Source organism: Furipterus horrens, unplaced genomic scaffold, assembly GCF_987537825.1.
Source record: "Furipterus horrens unplaced genomic scaffold, mFurHor1.1.pri manual_scaffold_3, whole genome shotgun sequence".
NCBI lineage: Eukaryota > Metazoa > Chordata > Mammalia > Chiroptera > Furipteridae > Furipterus > Furipterus horrens.
The window spans coordinates 204,371,091-204,389,106 of record NW_028327173.1 but is presented as its reverse complement, the minus strand read 5'-3'; the positions used below and the strand labels follow the sequence as shown (position 1 = coordinate 204,389,106).

The following is an 18,016-nucleotide window of genomic DNA, read 5'->3' as shown; positions in this document are numbered from 1 at the left end:
TCCTTCAGTAAAATGCCAACTAATAAAATTTTTTTTCATGATGGAAACAGAAAATTATCTTTTAATAACCATCATAGTACTAATTGATTCTGACCTGAATCATTTAGGGATGCTAAACTAGTAGGTAAAAGTCTGATGAAAAACAGGAAATCTCACAGGCTTAAAATATCTCTCTGCAAGTTACTTATTAATTACAAAAAAATGATGACTTTCTAGTCATCATTTGCAGAAATAACCTTCATCAAGTTATCGCCACCAATAAGGGGACATTACGATGTCATATGTTTTCTGACATGAGGCACTGCAAAGAATACCACATCACATCTGTGGTTCTACTTCCAAAAAATGCTCAAGCCAAATCGATTCATTAAAAAAAACAGAGAGAGAGAGAGAGAGAGAGACAAATTGAGGGATGGTCTACAAAATAACTGGACTCTTTTAAAATATCAAGATAAACAAAGACTGAAGAACTATCTTGGAATAAAACTAATGAGGCAGGAGAAATAATTGCAATAAGCGATGTTGGATTGTGTCCTCAATCAAAAACAATCTCCTTCTTTTGTTATAAAGGTGATTGTGATATTAATCTTAAAAATGAATGATTTCTGTAAGTTAGATAATAGTATTGTGACAATATTAATTTCCTGATTTTAATCATCTTATGTGGTTATGTAAGAAAATGTCCTTATTTTTTAGAAAAATACACTCTGAAATTTTAAGGATAAAGAGACATCATGTTTGCAACTTATCTTCAAATGGTTCATTAAAAAATCTATACATACATATACAGAATAAGAGAGCAAGAAATAAATGTGCTAAATGTTAACATCTGAAGAATTAAGGGTAGAAGTACTTGGGAATTCTTTGTACTATTCTTACAACTTTTCTGCAAGTCTAAAATTATTTCAAAATAAAGTTATGAAGAAATGTTCCCCTGACCAAACCTTTTTAAATTACCTTCAAAAATCAATTTTTAAATTATATTAAAATCAGCCAATCACAACAGAATTGTAACTTGCTATTCCCAACAAAAGCATTACCCAGTTTGCTCACCAAATTTGTTCAACAGAATCAATTCTAATGATGCTATGATATTTCTCAAATTCATATCCATTATCATATGTCAATATCATTGCAGATATTCATACAAATACTTTTCAGGCTCTTTAGGAAATTTCCAAAGGAGTCTGAGAAATGTCTTGAGTAACACTGCACCATTTCAGTAAGTGTGAAGATGTCCAACACAGAAAAAAATCACTATACAATGCTTTCCTCACCCTTCACTTCTGAACTAAAGGAAGCTCATGCTTCAGCTACCTGCTTCAGGAGAAGATCAAACATGAGGATGAAACAATTTAGATTCATTTCATCATCTTCACAATCAAAGTCAATAGTCCTTCCTCCTGGGTGTCCAAAATTCTTGAAAGGGCTACGAAAAGGACTACGCATAGGACTCCGAAATGGACTCTGGAAAGGACTATGAAACGGACTCAGCATATTGTGCTGAACTCGCCGACCAGGATCAGAGGCAACACTCACCTGGAAGAAAGAAGATCAACACACATAAATGAACTTGCAGAGGCTCAAAAGGCTCTATAAAATATTGGGGACTGTGGAATGTATTTCCAGCTGTCACACTGATTTCCTTTCTTAACCAATAGCATTAATATTTCCAAATACTATAAATCTCTTCAAAATATAAAAATAAGAAACAAAATTATCCAAACTTTCTGCCAGATGAATAAAACATCGGCACTCTGAAGAAGAAAGGCAGCTGTCTTTATCATTATCTTTTTCACCCCAGCAAACATTTCCAATTAAACTAAATTGTTCGCACTACCTAAAACCATAACCTAAAAAAAATGAGAACTTACAAAAGTAAAATGTTGCAAGATCAGTTTTAGAACTATAAGCACAGAAGGTCAGATTGTCATGGCTGTTTAAAGAAGAATGGACTCTGGGTATTGTAACTGTTAAACTGTCATGGGAAAACTACATATGTCAAACTTGTTTACTAGGCATTCCCCAGGTGTCAACCCCCCCAGCCCACACACACACCCCAGGCTCTCACTGTCCTGCTCGTCCCTGAACCTGCACCCAAGGATACCAAGGACTGAGACACTCCTGGCTCTTGCTGACTGGCGTCCAGCTGTGTTAAGCCAATGAAAGGCCCCAGCAGAAGACCTGAAGCTGATGCAGAGGGAGGTAGGACTATTTCTCCCCTTGCCTGCTCTGATGCTACATCTCTGACAGTCTCTCCATCACCTCATAGCTCCTCTAGCCAGCTCTTCTATATAGTTTCAGCTCCCAATGGGCTTCAGAAACTCCTTTCCCTTGTTCCTTCAGCCCTAGGGATATAATGGTTTCCCATGGAATTTTTGGGTCACCAGCAGTTCACCAACCCTTATTGCTCCCCTGATCTTTCCTATAACTCTATAGGCAGTTTCCATGGAAGTCCCTTCCGCTGAACCGACTGGGATAAATTCTGTGGCAGGACCCTGACTGACATACCTGTACATCACTCTCAAATCATCTTTTCTCTCTTAAAGATCTCTAATAACCAGCAAGCTCCATGACCACCATATTTGAAATAAAGAAGAGTACCCCATTAAGAATCAGAATACCTGGATATCGATCAGTGTTTTATCTATGAGAAATCACTTCAGTTCACTCAAGCTCGGGTTAAGTAGTTGTAAAATGAGGCTAATGAGCTCTTCCCCAACTGCTTCACGCAATTCTGTGATGTCATTAATTGTGAATACATTGCACAGATAAAGCGCTAATGAAGTAACACAATATTAAAGGTACAGAAGAAAAAATATATATATATATAAATAGCAGCTGGTTCCTATGAGGCAGATTGTTATTGCTGTTTTTAAATAAGCACTGAATACAAAACATGATCCCATGATCATGTTATATTTTCTAACCCCCAGGTATCAGATAGAATGACAGGGGGGGCTGCAGGATGCCACAGGGAAAATATAATGAAGAGGCTTGACAAGGAGAGAGTTGGGTACAGTCCTTGCCCACCGTGAGTTGCTAGTCAGCCTCTCCGAAACTAATCATGGTCTGAGAGTGTCATTACATCAGCTGAAACTCTCTCAGGTCCTCCACAGAAAAAGTATCAAAAATGTCCAACATTTTTCATATACTTTGAACCGGACTATATTGACTTTTCTCATCCAAAAAGGCACACAGGGGCCAATAAAATGGCCTCAGCAGGCTCACAGTGACAGAATCACTCCTAGTCACCACCAGTGGATCATACCTTCCCAAAACAAAATTTTTAAAAAAATCCAACTCTTCACCCTCAGATGAAAGAAGTGATCTGCTCAGTAGCTGATAAAAAATTCTTATTTGCCAGAAGACAAAGAAAGAGTACCCAAAAATCTTTTTTTCTTTACTTCATCAAGGTTGAGAGAAAGCTAATAGGTATGTATTAGAGAATATGAAAACTCAGTAACTTACTGATTATAGACCACACCAAACACATCTTAGATTAAGGGTCCCTACATTTAATGTGCTTAAGAGGCTTTAGAGTGAGGGAAGACGAAAAGCATTTTCAGAGAACTTTGCACGATGCTACTTTTAGGCCCATTATAATCAACAAAAGCTTAATAATTAAGACAGAAACAGTTGTGGCCATAATTACCCTTCGAGCTGCAAGGTTCCCTGCCAGTTCATTGACTCTTGATTTTCTTTGGCTTGCCAGTTCTTTGACTGAATTAACTCCATCAGAAAACATACTTATTAACAGTTGAAGTGGAACCATGATGTCTAACTCCGATAACACCTGAGGAAAAAAGGCATATATATCCCCCCCAAATATAAACTTTGGAATTCAAAAAAAATAACTACATTGAGCATTTTTCCAAAGTGAACTATGAACATAAGAACATTCAGCCACCTACATAGTCTATCAACACAGTCACCCTCAATTGTTTGTGATAAGAAATCAACATTCCCCATGCTCCCCACATCCAATACAGCACCACGTGCTTCCTATGCAAACCTGGTCATTAGCTCATCACCTCTCCCCTGGACCAGTCTAAGCTGTGAGCACTCACCTCCCAGTCCCTCCCCACTCCCATGTGAATGCGCCCCCTCCGCCCTGGTTACCTGGAGCAAGCTCAGGTATCCTGCCAAGATCGAGTTGTGTGCAATGAATTTTCGGGAAATAGATGCCTCCTTCCTTCAGACAGAATTAATCCATCCTCTATTCGGCTTTCTTAGAACTTTCTACCTTCCTTACTAGAGCAATCATTGCTTTGCATTGTATTTGATTAGTTGACACTATCTCTTCCACTGGGAGCTCTTTGAAGAAAGGAAGTATGAGGGAAGGACCCTTTCTTATCCCACATGTATCCCAGTGCCTATTACAGTGACTGGCACGTAGGAGCTCTAGAAATGTTTCCACAATTAATCAATGAGCTAATGCCAATCACTGTACCGTTCACTCTGTTCCCCAGATGGTTAGACCAGTGGCTTAATCCTCCTTCAAGTGCAGCACTGTCTTCCAACCAAAACTATGGCAAAGCCCAATCCATAAAACATGTAAACTGTTGTAGCTGTGGTGGGGACAGAGGTGACAGCACTGTCCCCAGATGGCACAGCTAAAAGGGCACGTAACCAAGGAACACCACCTAGCCATCTGTAGAAAGTGAGAAAGCATCTTATTGAAACCTACCTAGGGGTGAAAAGTTAACATTCTAGGTCCCAAAGGTGACCTTTTAAAAATATATAGCGCCCCCTTTACTCTGTATCAGTTGTGAAAAATATTGCTCCTTAGTTTAGAACACAGAGAGGCACCTTCAGAACTTGAAAAGCTTTAAGGATCACACCTTTGCATGAAAAACATGTATCCACAGCAATAGCTAATCTAAACACGGGTTCTCTCCTCCTTTTCTGAAACTTCCCAAACTTTATATCCGGCATTCAACTCAATTTAATAAACTTTTAAGAACATCCACTAAATTCGAAACATGTACCAGATGCTTAGAAGAAAGAATGAAGTGAGTAATGAATTCAAAAATACAAAAGACATGGTCCCTGCCCTTGAGGCATTTATAATCACGAGGAAAGACAAAAGTAAACTAAAATAGTAGACAGAACTAGAATTCACACAGAGAACGTGTATGAATACTGGGGGAAGGAATAATGAATTCTGATGGGGAGACGGGGGTAAAGTACCAGGAAACTTCACAGATCATTATTGAGTTGGATTTTAAAAGATAAGCTGGAATTCACATGAAAATGGCACAGAAAGTCATTTCTAGGCTGAGTGAACAGAATGAACTACTCCTTAAATCAGTAGCTCTCAACCTTCCCAAGTAGAAGACCTATTTAATATCAAAATATTTATGAGAATCCCACAAAGCAATTATTATGCTCTTAGTATCTATTGATGGAAAGATACACATGGGACAAAAGCTACTATGAATTCAGGAACAGTACAACATAAATTTGTGTTTTCTTGATAAATCACCACTTTAGCTACAGGTGTCTGAAATGTAGTTATCTGTGCACATGAATTATTAGTCTACAGGTGGTACTCAGCAAACATATAGATTTATGGACTCTGCAGTAGCTCCCTGCCCTCCCCCTGGGGATCTGAAGTTCATAGGCTAAGAACTAGTGCCCAAAATGATCGAAAGTATCATTTACTTACATGAAGCCACAGTAAAGCTTGTTCCTGCACAGAGGAAGGGTATCCTGTGAACCGGCAACTAATAAAGCCAAACATCTCTTCCATTGAAAAAGGTAGAGGACAGAGCTCAATGTCAAACATTTTGCTGGAAAGCAAAGCAACAAAAATAAACGACTAATGGGCATACAGTAGGATCTACTTTCCATTTTGAATACGTAATTTGGGAAGCCAAATGCTTTAGATTAGTCTGCGCTCTGAACTATTAGTATGTTTCATTTTACAGTAATAGCTTATGTCACTGGAATAGATATCTTATAAATAATTCACATGTCTGTAGTAACATTACTGTTCATACATTAGGCTTAACAGAAGGAATTGCATTTCTAAAGAATGAGAGTTGCTTCCCAGCATCTAAAAACATTTTCCCTTTGTGCATTTCCCACTTTATCCAAACTGTAATTGTTTGAAAAAAGCAAAGCATCTCTCATTCCACAAGAACAAAATCTTTTCTGAACAATTCCAAATCACCTTAGCACAATTTATAGCAACTGTTTCAGGTGGGTCTTCAAATTTCTTTGTAGGGTTTTGTTGAAAAGTCAATGATATTTATATAAAATGCTTAGCACAGTGCCTGGCACACAATACATGCTCAATAAACATTAGATATCATTATAATTACAGTGACTCCATTAAACTACTTACCCACCTTAATACTTCCCTGAATTCTTTTAACTGGTTATCTGGGACTTCTGTTCTGACCGCTTCCAGCCATTCCGGCATAATGCACTCCCACACAGACTGACTGATCACATTGTAGGGGATCAGACAGAGGATTCGGTTAAGACCTTCCTTCAGCTGAGCCACTGTGCTGCAGGACTTGTCCCAGTATCCACCAACCTGATGGCGATTCCACAGCCACAGGAGAAAAGAACAGAATGCACTTGTCACGATTACACGCAAGGATTTCCTACAGGAAATGGGCACGGAGAGAGGCCACGATCCATTATATCTGAATCCTGGGCCAAGTATCCTTAGAGTGAGATCTGGAAGAATCTACAAACCATCAGGACCGATAAGTTACATAACAAAAACAAAGAGGAAACATAGTTATAAATACATTCAACTGTCAATCACAATTGAATTTGAACTATTTTACTGATGACTCTCCAAATCACACAGGAATTAACATTCCAAAGATGTATTCCAAACAGGAATACTACTGGATCATTCTTATTTCTAAAGTTTTACAAACCCATTACTAATATGTGCCGTTACACTGATACTTAAGAGAAAAGCAAATTTCTACCACTACAAACTCTGTACTGAAGAGTGTTCATTACGGAAAATGGTGTGGCGCAGGGGGCTGGTTTTCCCTGGGCTGCCTGTACCACCGCCATGTTTTTCCTGACGTTGCTCAAAGGCTGACTGGCGTTTTTTACTAATTAAGATAGTACGTAAATTTGCTAGTACAGAAAAAATTAAAATCGCAAATTTAGTTCTCATTCCAATTTTAGATAAATTCCTAAATTCTTATTCTACATATCAAAGTAACACAGGGTTAATTAGTTCTGAATCTTTACTATGTAAGAAAATTTGTAAAACACTGTCTTATTTTAAATGAATCTAATTTTATATGTTTATTATATGTAGGATTCTAGATTATTCAAAATAATCAAATCAATTTTATTTAAAGCTCAAATATCTTTTTGGTATCATATTGGCCAAAATCCTAGGTGACCGACTACATATTTTCAGGAAGTGACTATATTTCTGGGGTTGTTGTTGCCACACATACAGATAATGATGAGACCGGGGTAGGTACCACTGTTGAGGTGCCATTGGCCATACAATTTATGGTTAAACCACATAAAGGCCTATTGGTTTTGAGTCACATTTTGAAGCAGATATCCTGTGGAGATCCTAAACTGCCTGCGGCCAGACAACAGATCCTTTTATTTGGAAACATTTTTTATATTTAGAAGGATTTTTAGATCCAAGATGGTGGCAGAATAGGTGGACGTTACACTCGCCTCCTCCTAAGACCAAACTGGAATTACAACTAAAATATAGAGCAATCAACCTGAATAAACAACCGAAGACTAGCTGAAGGGAAATCTTGTAACCACGGATGTGTAGAAGAAGCCACATTGAGACTGAATATATGTAGCCCTATGTTCATACAATAGCCAAGATTCGGAAGCAGCCCAAGTGCCCATCAGTAGATGAGTGGATTAAAAAGCTGGGGTACGTTCTATGCAGCTGTGAGAAAGCAGGACCCCTTACCCTTGGTGGCAGCAGGGATGGACCCGGAGAGCAGTACGCTGAGTGAAATGCGTCAGTCAGAGAAAGACAAGCAGCGTATGAGCTCACTCATAGGAGGAATCTAACGAACACAAACTAACAAACGAAATAGAAACAGACTCGTTCATAGAAGACAGACTGACAGCTGTCAGAGGGGAGGGGCGTTGGGGGGCTGTGTGAAAAAGGTGAAGAGACTAAATAAAAAAAAACACGCATGAACACTGACAACAGCATGATGATTACCTGAGGGAAAGGGGGTGGGGCCAGGTAGAAGAGGGTATTAGGGGGATAAATGGTGACGAAAAGAGACTTGACTTTGGGTGCTGAACACACAGTTCAATATACAGATGATGCATTCCAGAATTCTATACGTGAAACTTATATAATTTTATTAACCAATGTCACCCCAATAAATTCAATTAAAAATTTAGAGTAAAGAATAACTCTGGCTCTCAGCCCAAGGGGCACTTTGCTTTTTCTAGTGCCTCCCTTTTCAAAATAGGAGAAATTTTATTTCTTCTCCTGATAAGCTCCAGTTAACACCTCCCTTAACAAACCTCCAATGCTTTCTTCCTAGCACGCCTCAGCCTTTAAAAAATAACTTCTCAGTCAACCCAAACAACTGCCTGAGGTTGAACAACAGCCTCTCTGAGATTATACATCAGGGTAAATAAAAAACATTAGCAGTCTCCCCCACAAATATTGATAAGCTTTAGCCCTTAAAATGGACAGGTAACAACTTGTTCCATCTGCTACAAACACAAATCAAATAAAAGTGAGATGAAGATGAAAACCAACTCTCACATAAACTAAGGGTCCTGTATTACTATGACAATCTCTACTATAATGTCTCTTGATTGGTATTGATACATATTCACATATGTATGCTATGTGTATATGGTATTTTCTTACCTCCAGATGGCACTGTCCAAAAAATGTTATAAAATCTTTCAAAAGCTCTCAATCTAAATAAGTTTTAAAAATAACAGCTTATATAAATTAAGTATTCCCAGAATTCTAAGAAATATAGGAAGTGACCCAAATCTTTTCGAAGTGCACGTGATTTGGTAAATAAGATCAGTCTAACATTGTTGGGTCAATAAAAACAGCTGTCTTCTAACTGTGGACCAAAAGAGGGGCCACACGCTAAACCTGACAAGCCCATGCCGGCCTCACAGACTCAAAGGCCAAAAGCAACCACAGGGAATGATCTGAACAAAAAAACTCCTAACTAGGAGTGGGTGGTGGTGGGCAGTCACGTCCTAAGCCCGTAGCTTCCTTGACAAAGGCCAGTCTTTGCCTTTGAAATTGTCTGCTGTCCTTGTGCATCTAAGATAACATACCTTTGAAATGTCAGAGTAATTTTCTTTTCCAGATCCCTTGAAGGCAAGACCGCTAGCACCAGAGCTCAAGGCCGGGAGAGCAAGAGACCAAAGAAGCCTGCATTGTTGTCCTGGCGCTCACATACCATGTCTACGTGCTGTAAATGTTAACTCTCCTGTACCCATGTCCTAAAAGAAGAACGTGTCTTTACATTTCGCTTCTTATACAGCCCCGGAGATTTCCCTGCTTTATCTTCTCTCACCCCCTTAATCTGGCACCAGTGGATTTCATGTGCCTCTCTTTACACCTCTTCCTCCGATTTCAGTGTATAAAATAAACTGCAAAACTGCCATTCTCGGGAGCATTTTCTCAGTCCATTGAGATTTTGCTTCCAGGCATGTCCTCAAAATTCTGGTTCAAATAAACCCTTATAAAATTTTTCTATAGACCAGACCATTTTCCTTGACAAGACGATACCGCTGGACTGAGGAAGGATTCCACAACTCTAATGAAGAAGCTAATGGGTCCATAAAACTGCTAACCCAAAATCAAGCAGAACAAAAATTAATTACATGGGACTAAATGAACTGATGAAGAGAGATGATAATTTTTATGGGGTTTTTGGTTTAGAACACTGCTAGCTCTTTAATGTTTCATTTTCTAGATATAAGCTTGCCCTTAGGTTATCTATAACTCACAACAATTTACTAAATTGTACCCTTGTAAACAAAAATTGAGCCTGTCTTTTTCTCCCTACTTGATCCCTCCGTAATTCAGAACCTTTTATTGAATATTCTTATTTTCATGACAACATAGTTATTCACACAAGTTCAGTAAGAATCTGTTCTCCTTGTAACAAGGCATAGTTGAAAAAAATTGGTTGTATTACCAAGGCTTTGACTAGAATGTCATATTTGAAAATAATGTAGCTAGAAGGAGATATGACCAGACAGTTTTAAGGAACTAAGGTTGACATCATGACTAAGGTTGAAAGCTTTAAGGAACTATAACAGAATAAAATACTTCATTTCTCTGACTCCATCTTGCTCAAGCCTGCCCAGCTTCCATAACCCGTCAGTTAGCGATTTCTGCTTAGTCCTGCACATAGATATTCTTAATCAATAAAGGAATCTAACCTGTAGTCGAGGAATTGCTGAAGCAACCTCGCTGCTCGAGACTACTACCCTAAGGAGAAAAGGAAGGTGTGTACAAAAATAACGACTGTTTGCCTTGGCTGGTGTGGCTCAGCTGGTTGAAGCGTCATCCTGTAAACCAAAATGGTTGTGGGTCTGGTTCCCGGGCAGGGCACTTGCCTAGATGGTGGGTTCGGGCCGCTGTTGGAGCACATGCAAGAGGCAGCCAGTTGATGTTTCTCTCTCTCATCAATGTTTCCTTCCCCCTCTCTCTCTCCCTCTCTTCTCCCTTGTCTAAAATCAACAAGCATGTCCTTGGATAAGGATAAAAAAAATAATGATTGTTTATCAAAAGAACTACAGGAACCTTGTGACTGGGACCACAGCCACTGAGTTCGCTGACCCAAAGCGAAAAAGTTTTGCCATCCCCCTTGGAGCCTTGCTGATATCCAGATGACATCTGCAGTCACCAATTACTTCCTGCCCTCAAAATCCTCCCATTTCCCCCTTCCCCTGACGCTGAAGAAACCTGAATTCTGTACTTTCTCAAGATGGTTCTTTAGGGTGCTAGTCTGCCATTTTCTTGGCTTGCCAGCTTTCCAAATACAGTCTCTTTTTCTTGCCCCAGCTCCTTGCCACTTGAGTTATTGGCTGTCATGCAGTGAGCAGTTCAAGCTTTCACTCAATTATAGAACTAAGATTGAATGTTATGCCAATGTTACAAAGCCCTCTTGGAAAAACCAGCCTGGTTCCTGGCTTATGGGATTCCCATCTTACAGGCAAGTAAGAGTCACTACCTGGCAGGCCCAGAAAACTTAGAATATTTTGGGGACCTCAAGAAAAAAGAAATTCACCCAAATCTATCTGTAATTTAGATGAAGTATGTGACTTCATCTTGGCTTGACATTTTAACCTCAAGAAGCTTTGGAAAGTGCAATCTCAGATTCTTTATGAAAGTTCCAGCAAAGCAAACTTAAAAATGCCTTTGTAATCAATTACCAATCTTGCTGCACTTACATAAATAATCAGCCCAAATTTCACGAGACTAGACTTATTTTGTGAACAAGAGTAATCTTACTTTATCTTCAATCAAAATGGAGGTAATTAGAGAGAGAAATTGGATGTTTCGATGTTAAACTATTACCCTCCCGTGTGGATTATCAGATGTCTAGCCCCATTCACTGTCTTTCAGCTACTTTGTAAACTGGACCTTGCTGTCTTTTACGGTTTGTCAGTAACTGATCCTTTCAAGCTTTCTCCTACCCTGCTGACTTGGTGTCACTAAGAACTTAAACCTGATACATGTTGAAACTAGGCTGTCTCGCTCCAAAGCCCTGTAAACTGAAGGACAACTTGTTAGGTAACTAAGAAAGGACTCGGAGCCGGAAAAGTCCAATTAAGGGCTTTCATTAGGAGGGAGACACTGCAATCCCGAGGGCCAAGTCCAAACAGACTGCAGCACCAGGGCGTGGACTAGAGCCCCAGGGGTGTGAGTCACCCTGCTGGCCGGTTCCAGGTGTCCAGGGTGCAGGTGTTTACAAGACAACACTGTCCTGTGATTAGGGAAGGCTGCCAGGAAATGTATGGTCCTGGTTTCTGGGAAATGCTCAGGGGAGAGGGGAAGGGGCAAAGGGGGTTTCACCGGTTCTCAGCAGGCTGCCGGCGGCCGGGCCTCCGTTGCCTCGGATAATAGGGAACCCCGCGATCCCGGGCAGGGCTGGTGACGCACCCTCTTTGTTTCAGCACAGGGGCTGGCTCCGGTCCTCCCAGTCCCAGGACATTCTAACACAACTTGACGTGAACTTCCGTGGACTTATTACTGCAAGAGTCCAGGCCACTCAGGAAGTTCACCAAACACTCACACCCTCCGTGATCTGCTCTGCTCCAGGAACTGACCATGACTGTGACACCGATATTCTCCCTCCCTCACCTAAAGATGCTTTGAGCCCGACACCTAGAAATCTTCTTGAACGGCTGCCTTCTGGACTCAGAACTAGGTTTAGAGTCTACTCAAACCATTAATCTTTCATTTTCTTTCTGTTTCCTTGTTCTAATCTCTGCTCTTGTCCCCCTTTGCTGATTTCTTAGTTGCAGTTCCTAACCCGAATCTTTTCTCCACAGCAACCGACCTAGCTTCTTTTCTGAGTGAAACTTCTAGAGAAATTTCACATGGGAGCAAGGTGGCGACCCACTCACCCCCCAGAGTTGTTACAAGGGTTATTTTAAAGCGGAAAACATTTGAGCCAGAGAAGATACAGAAAGAAAACTTATCCAAACTTTTAACCCCCTCCAAAGGGAGACTCCCAGGGAATTCAGCTGCCATTGGGGACACATAAGCCATTCCCATTGGCATTCGCATCAAAAAGCCCAAAGGAACCTTCCATATCGTCCCATTCGAGTACTAAAATCCTTGTATGTGGGAGTCTGGGTAATCCTGCACAGAAGTGTAAACTTTGTCTTTTCTCTTGTGAACATGTCTGTTGCCAGTTAATAAGCAGGCCCCCAACCACTGGACTCAAGTCAGAAGAGTTTTCCTGCCAGCATAATCATTTCATCTTACCTCCCAGAGTCAGATCACACCAGCCCTCTACTATTTAGAAATAAATAATAATAGAAGACATATTAACACAGTCAAAGAATGCCAGGAAAGTGGGCATTTCCAGTATGCAAAAATCCAATTGTATATGTGAGTCAGTAGGTGGCACCAAAGAAGAAGGAAGTGTATTTTGGTAAATGCAAAGAATGCCCAAGTTCTGAAACTCTAATAAAAGCTACACCTTTAGGTGGTCTGTGTTCTGTTTTATTCTTAAATGTCTTATTTAAACTGAAAATTGCCTCAAGACCTCATTGAAAGAAACAAAAATCACACCCACGTGCGCACGCGCACGCACACACACACACACACCTTAGAAAATACCTTGAAAAAAATTAATATATTGCTGCCAAAAACTGATTCTAGGTTAGACACAAATTATATTATAGTCAAGAAATATGGGACCGTCTCAGCCATATATCTGAAGCCTGGGGTCTACTGTGACAGAGCAAAAGGAAAAGCACGCAGAAATCTGTCCCATAAGCCAGAGGAAAAACCATAAAAGGTCTCGGCAGCTCCTACAGCTTTTCGCATTCCAAGGGGAGGGTGGGCATGTCTACATTTACCTCCAGAAATACGTGGGAAAGCACAGAAGCTGCCTGCAGTCGAACATTGGCCTTCCCACAGACTGTGGAACAGAAAAGGACCGAACTCTGGCAACCTCACAGAGAGGCTTTCTTTCTTCCTGCCTCTCAATAAAAATATTCAGCAGTGTCAGGAAAGAACATTCCCTTAAATTCTTAAAGATGCCTCACATATCCACCCCCCACTCTTCCCTATCCCAAGCCAACACCAAAGCAGGACGTCACCTAGATACACGTATGAAACCAAACTCACCGCTGCACTGCCTACAATACGAAGACACTGGTAACACTCTCTTGGCAAAGGCGGGCTTCTCCCTCCTCCCCAGCCAGGCCCACGCTGCAAGGCCTCCACTTACCCTGGCAAATTCCATTGGCTTGGGAAGAAGGCACATGACCATGACATCAAAGCGAACATCACACACTGTCTTCAACCACTTGGTGACAAACTGAGGCTTCAGCTTCTCCACCAGACTCCCAACTTCATCATCCATCATGTACGCCGTGGCGTGGAACCACTGGAATACCATGGCCACCAGCCTGGCCAGGCTCTCCGTGGGCGTATTCTCGCTGGGAGTGCAGAGGCTCACCTGGGAACAGGCAGAGCAGACCCTGCGTCAGCCCCGTCCGTCCTGACGCAGTTCCTGCGTGCTCACTGAGCGGTTAAAGAGGAAAGGGGGCACCCAGGTAATCCATGGGAAACAGGCAGTTTTCTAAATGATCGGGGTCACTTATCTGAGAAACTGGGTCCCTCTCCAAGGAGAGGGAGACTGTGGCAGTCATTCCCCCTCAAGACTGCGCCTTCCAATAGGCCTTTTCTCCTATAAGAAATATACTACATGATCTGCACTAGACATGCTTTTAGGAAGTTAAGTCTACCAAGGGAAACTTCATAAACATCTTCAGTGAAAAACTTACCTATATACACATTTCAGTTCTAACATGCTCAGACTTAGCTGAGAACTCCTAATAGTAATAATTCTGAAACGTCAGAGCACCAGCCCTGAATTCACCACGTTATAAACAGACGTTTTAAAGCAACTAATCATTCGTTCGTCCTGAAATAATCTTTTATGGAGCAGTGCAATAGGGTTCAGAATTATAAAAATTGATAAAACTCCACCCTTGCCTTCAAAGCGTTCATAATAGTAGTCATCGTATCATGAGATAATAAGCTGTAGGAACGAGACATGTGAAATCAACAATTAAATCCCAATTTGGTTTTTAAAAAGAATTTTCAGGTAACCCAGTGAAAGCATAGAAGAGATGTATCACCATGGAGACTTCATTCGTGTCTCCCGTGGGCAGAAAAAACAAAAGTCTGCTTCTTGGCAGAACTGGCAAGTTGAGCTGGCTTGACCTTGGGATCTGTATGTCTGATCTTTACTGAAGGAATGTTCCCGTTGACTCAGTCAATGTCAACCAAATTCTTTGTGTTGGTTTGGCTATAAATTTTTGGCTATCGGCAGACTTGCAACACATTTTTATTTTTTTAAAAGCTCCCCTGAGACTGAACTTTCAAGAAAAATTTCATGTACAATATAAGGCAATGAAATGTGAATAATCTGTGAATCACACTGAATCCAATATTTCACCGTTTGTTTCCTGTCAAAAGGTGCATTTGAAACCGTCCAGAGCCTGCCACAGTAGGTGTCAACACTGGCTATTCAACAGAAAGAACCAGAGAGCTTCTTAAAGGTTCCCAAGAATCTAGTGTGACATCTGAGTGCTGCCATTTTTTAAAAGCCGCCCCAGGTAAACCTCATGCGCAGCCCAGGGCCGACTGCCACTGTCCTGGGGTGCGGAGTCCCATTGCTAAGGTTGGTTTTTCACTGTTTACTCTTTAAGTTCTTTAAAAAGGAAGGAGAAATCCCTCCTGGGTGTAACGCTGGAATGAGAAATCAGAAAACAGAGAAGGGTCAACTTCTCGTCTCACCAAGAACCATATTCCAAACTGGCTGAGCAGCCGCTGGTCGGGCTTGTCATCGTCCTTGTTATCGAAGTCGGCGTTCTCCAGGGAGTGCTGGGACGAGGAGAGGCCCAGCTGCCGCCGGCGGTTCAGCTCGTGCTCCCGCTGCTCAGCGTGGAACTCGGCCTCTTTCAACAAGCTGCCCGACAGGAGAGAGTTTAAGCTGGCCTATCAGAACACACACGCTAGACGATGACCCACTCAGAGCGATGACCCCGTGAGTACTCAGGCGTCTGTTAAATGGGCAGGGGTTACTCCAAGGAGCCTAATTTCCTTTCCTTGCTATTTGGTGCTCCACCCACATTTTAAAGATGAACAAACTGAGGCATGAAGAGGCTACTTCCTCCAATCAAGTAGAATCAAGTGGAACTGATGCCTTCTGGCTTCCGGGTCACCGCCCACCCCACTGAAAGTCAGCGCTTCCCCTGTATCCAATGTGAAGCCATGTGGACGTCAAATGTATGATGCAAGGAGAGACTGAGGAACTTGTATCCACTGGGAAAATATTCAATATGTATACTCAAAAACCCAAAAACGAGCAATGAAGACTCCCTTGTCAACTGCTAAATGAATGGTAGTTTTTAAAAATAATACCCAATATTGGCAAGGGGGTAGCAAAAACTAGCAATATCTTCCAGTGCTGTTGGCATCGTAAATTCATTCATTTATTTATTTATTTAGTGTTTTTTTAAGGTGTTTTTTCTTAATCTTTTATTTATTTTTATTTTATTTATCTGTTTTTAGAGAGAGGGGAAAGGAGAAAGAGAGGGAGAGAAACATCACTGTGTGGTTGTCTCTCACTCGCGCCCCCAACTGGGGACCTGGCGTGCATCCTAGTCATGTGCCCTGACTGGGAATCGAACCAGCGACACTTGGTTCGCAGGCCCACGCTCAATGACATCATAAATTCACATGCACACTTTAAAAATCAGTTTGGTAATGTACCAAAGCCATTAAAATATTCATACCCACTGACCCAATCAACGACATCTGGTCATCTACCCTAAGAATATAAAAAAGTATAGAAACAACACTACACCCAAAAATATTTATCACTTATTTATCATTGTAAAGTATTAGACGCATTCCAAGTACTTAATAGCAGAAAAAATAATCTAGAGAAATATAGTGTATCCACTAAAAATGATAAATATGGAAACTATACAACATGGAAAAGATCTAGGGGCATAATTTACATCAAAAGGAATTGCAGATACCCTGTGATTACAGTTATATAAATAAAACATGCATTTGAATAAACGTAGAAGAATATGCAAAATGGATGATGATAGCAGTATGGTTGATTTTTTTTCTATTTCCAAATTTCTATCATGTTTACTCTGATAAACATTTATCGCATTTCTACATGCGTCAGCCACCGGGATGTGACAAACAGAAGACTTAATCCCGACCCTTAAAACCTAACATTCTAATATTCTTCTTTAATTTTTAGAAATCTTGCCTCAATGAATATTATTCAAAAAGAGGACAAGTCTAAATGTTACCATTTCTAAAGCTCCTTTCTTTGTCATGTGACAGAAGAGGAAAAAGCCAGGAGCCTGTAGGATTGGCCCTTGTCTTACTCCACAGCCTTCTGGTTGACCCCAGTATTGAATTACCCAGAGTTCTCCCCAACTTTGCTGCTGTCATCAAGCCTCAGGCCCCCCAACCCCCACCTCTCACTCTGCTTGGGGCTCCCACTTCATCCTCCCACTGGGATACCACTGGGCTCACCGTTCTGGACCACAATCACACGCTTCTATTTCTACAGCCCCTACGTGGGTAACCTGAGGGCAGAGACTACATTTTACTCTCTTCTGCCTCTCAAGGGCCTAACACATGCCTGGCACATAACTGGCATTTGATAAAATTATTTGTTGAATGAATGAAGTAAAATGTCATCATCACAACATTGAGCCGGGCTAAGGGCACTTGAAGCTGAATTAAATTTACGCATCTCCAAGCGAGAAGGTGGCTCAAAGCCCAGGCGGTGTTTCCAGAGGAAGCGACCAATAAGCAGCCGGGTACCTGATCACGGCCTCCACGGCGCAGACAAGCTCCTCGGCTCCACACTCGCGCGTGTTGATGGGCGGAGGGGAGGTCTGGTAGAGGTGGGTCTCCGAGGCAGCCCCCACTTCGTTACTGTGATGATTCGAGTGGCACCTTTTGCAGTACCGGACAGGCCTGTTCCCGTGGCGACCGCAGCACCCCGCTGAAAAGCAGGTGACGACTGCTCTTCTAACATGGGAACTGCAGTTCTAGAGGCACAAAGGGAAAGGTGAAATCAATTAAAAGGAATCGCCGAGGTCAATTCGCCTAAGAATTGGGAAGAATGGAAACTTAAGGGGCCACCGAAAACGGCAGCATGCTTCTGAAGTGCCACTCACTAGTGTCCAAAATGCAGGCCATCTCTCATCAGTTAGAGTTCAGTCACAGTTAAAAATAAAGGCAAGAAGTGGTTTCCAT

General features: G+C 41.3%; 1 protein-coding gene across 3 annotated transcripts in view; it reads right to left on the bottom strand.

Annotated features, from left to right (window-relative positions):
- UNC79 (unc-79 subunit of NALCN channel complex) overlaps positions 1 to 18,016 on the bottom strand; it is a 161,997-nt gene that overhangs the window by 97,655 nt on the left and 46,326 nt on the right. For all 3 annotated transcript variants that reach the window (XM_090272125.1, XM_090272127.1, XM_090272126.1), the window contains exons 9-15: positions 17,579 to 17,808; positions 15,518 to 15,689; positions 13,941 to 14,171; positions 6,357 to 6,547; positions 5,672 to 5,795; positions 3,656 to 3,796; positions 1,318 to 1,539 (exon numbers count right to left, since the gene is read on the bottom strand). In XM_090272125.1, coding sequence (XP_090128251.1) covers positions 1,318 to 1,539; positions 3,656 to 3,796; positions 5,672 to 5,795; positions 6,357 to 6,547; positions 13,941 to 14,171; positions 15,518 to 15,689; positions 17,579 to 17,808 — 1,311 coding nt within the window. The remainder of the gene's footprint in view (positions 1 to 1,317; positions 1,540 to 3,655; positions 3,797 to 5,671; positions 5,796 to 6,356; positions 6,548 to 13,940; positions 14,172 to 15,517; positions 15,690 to 17,578; positions 17,809 to 18,016) is intronic.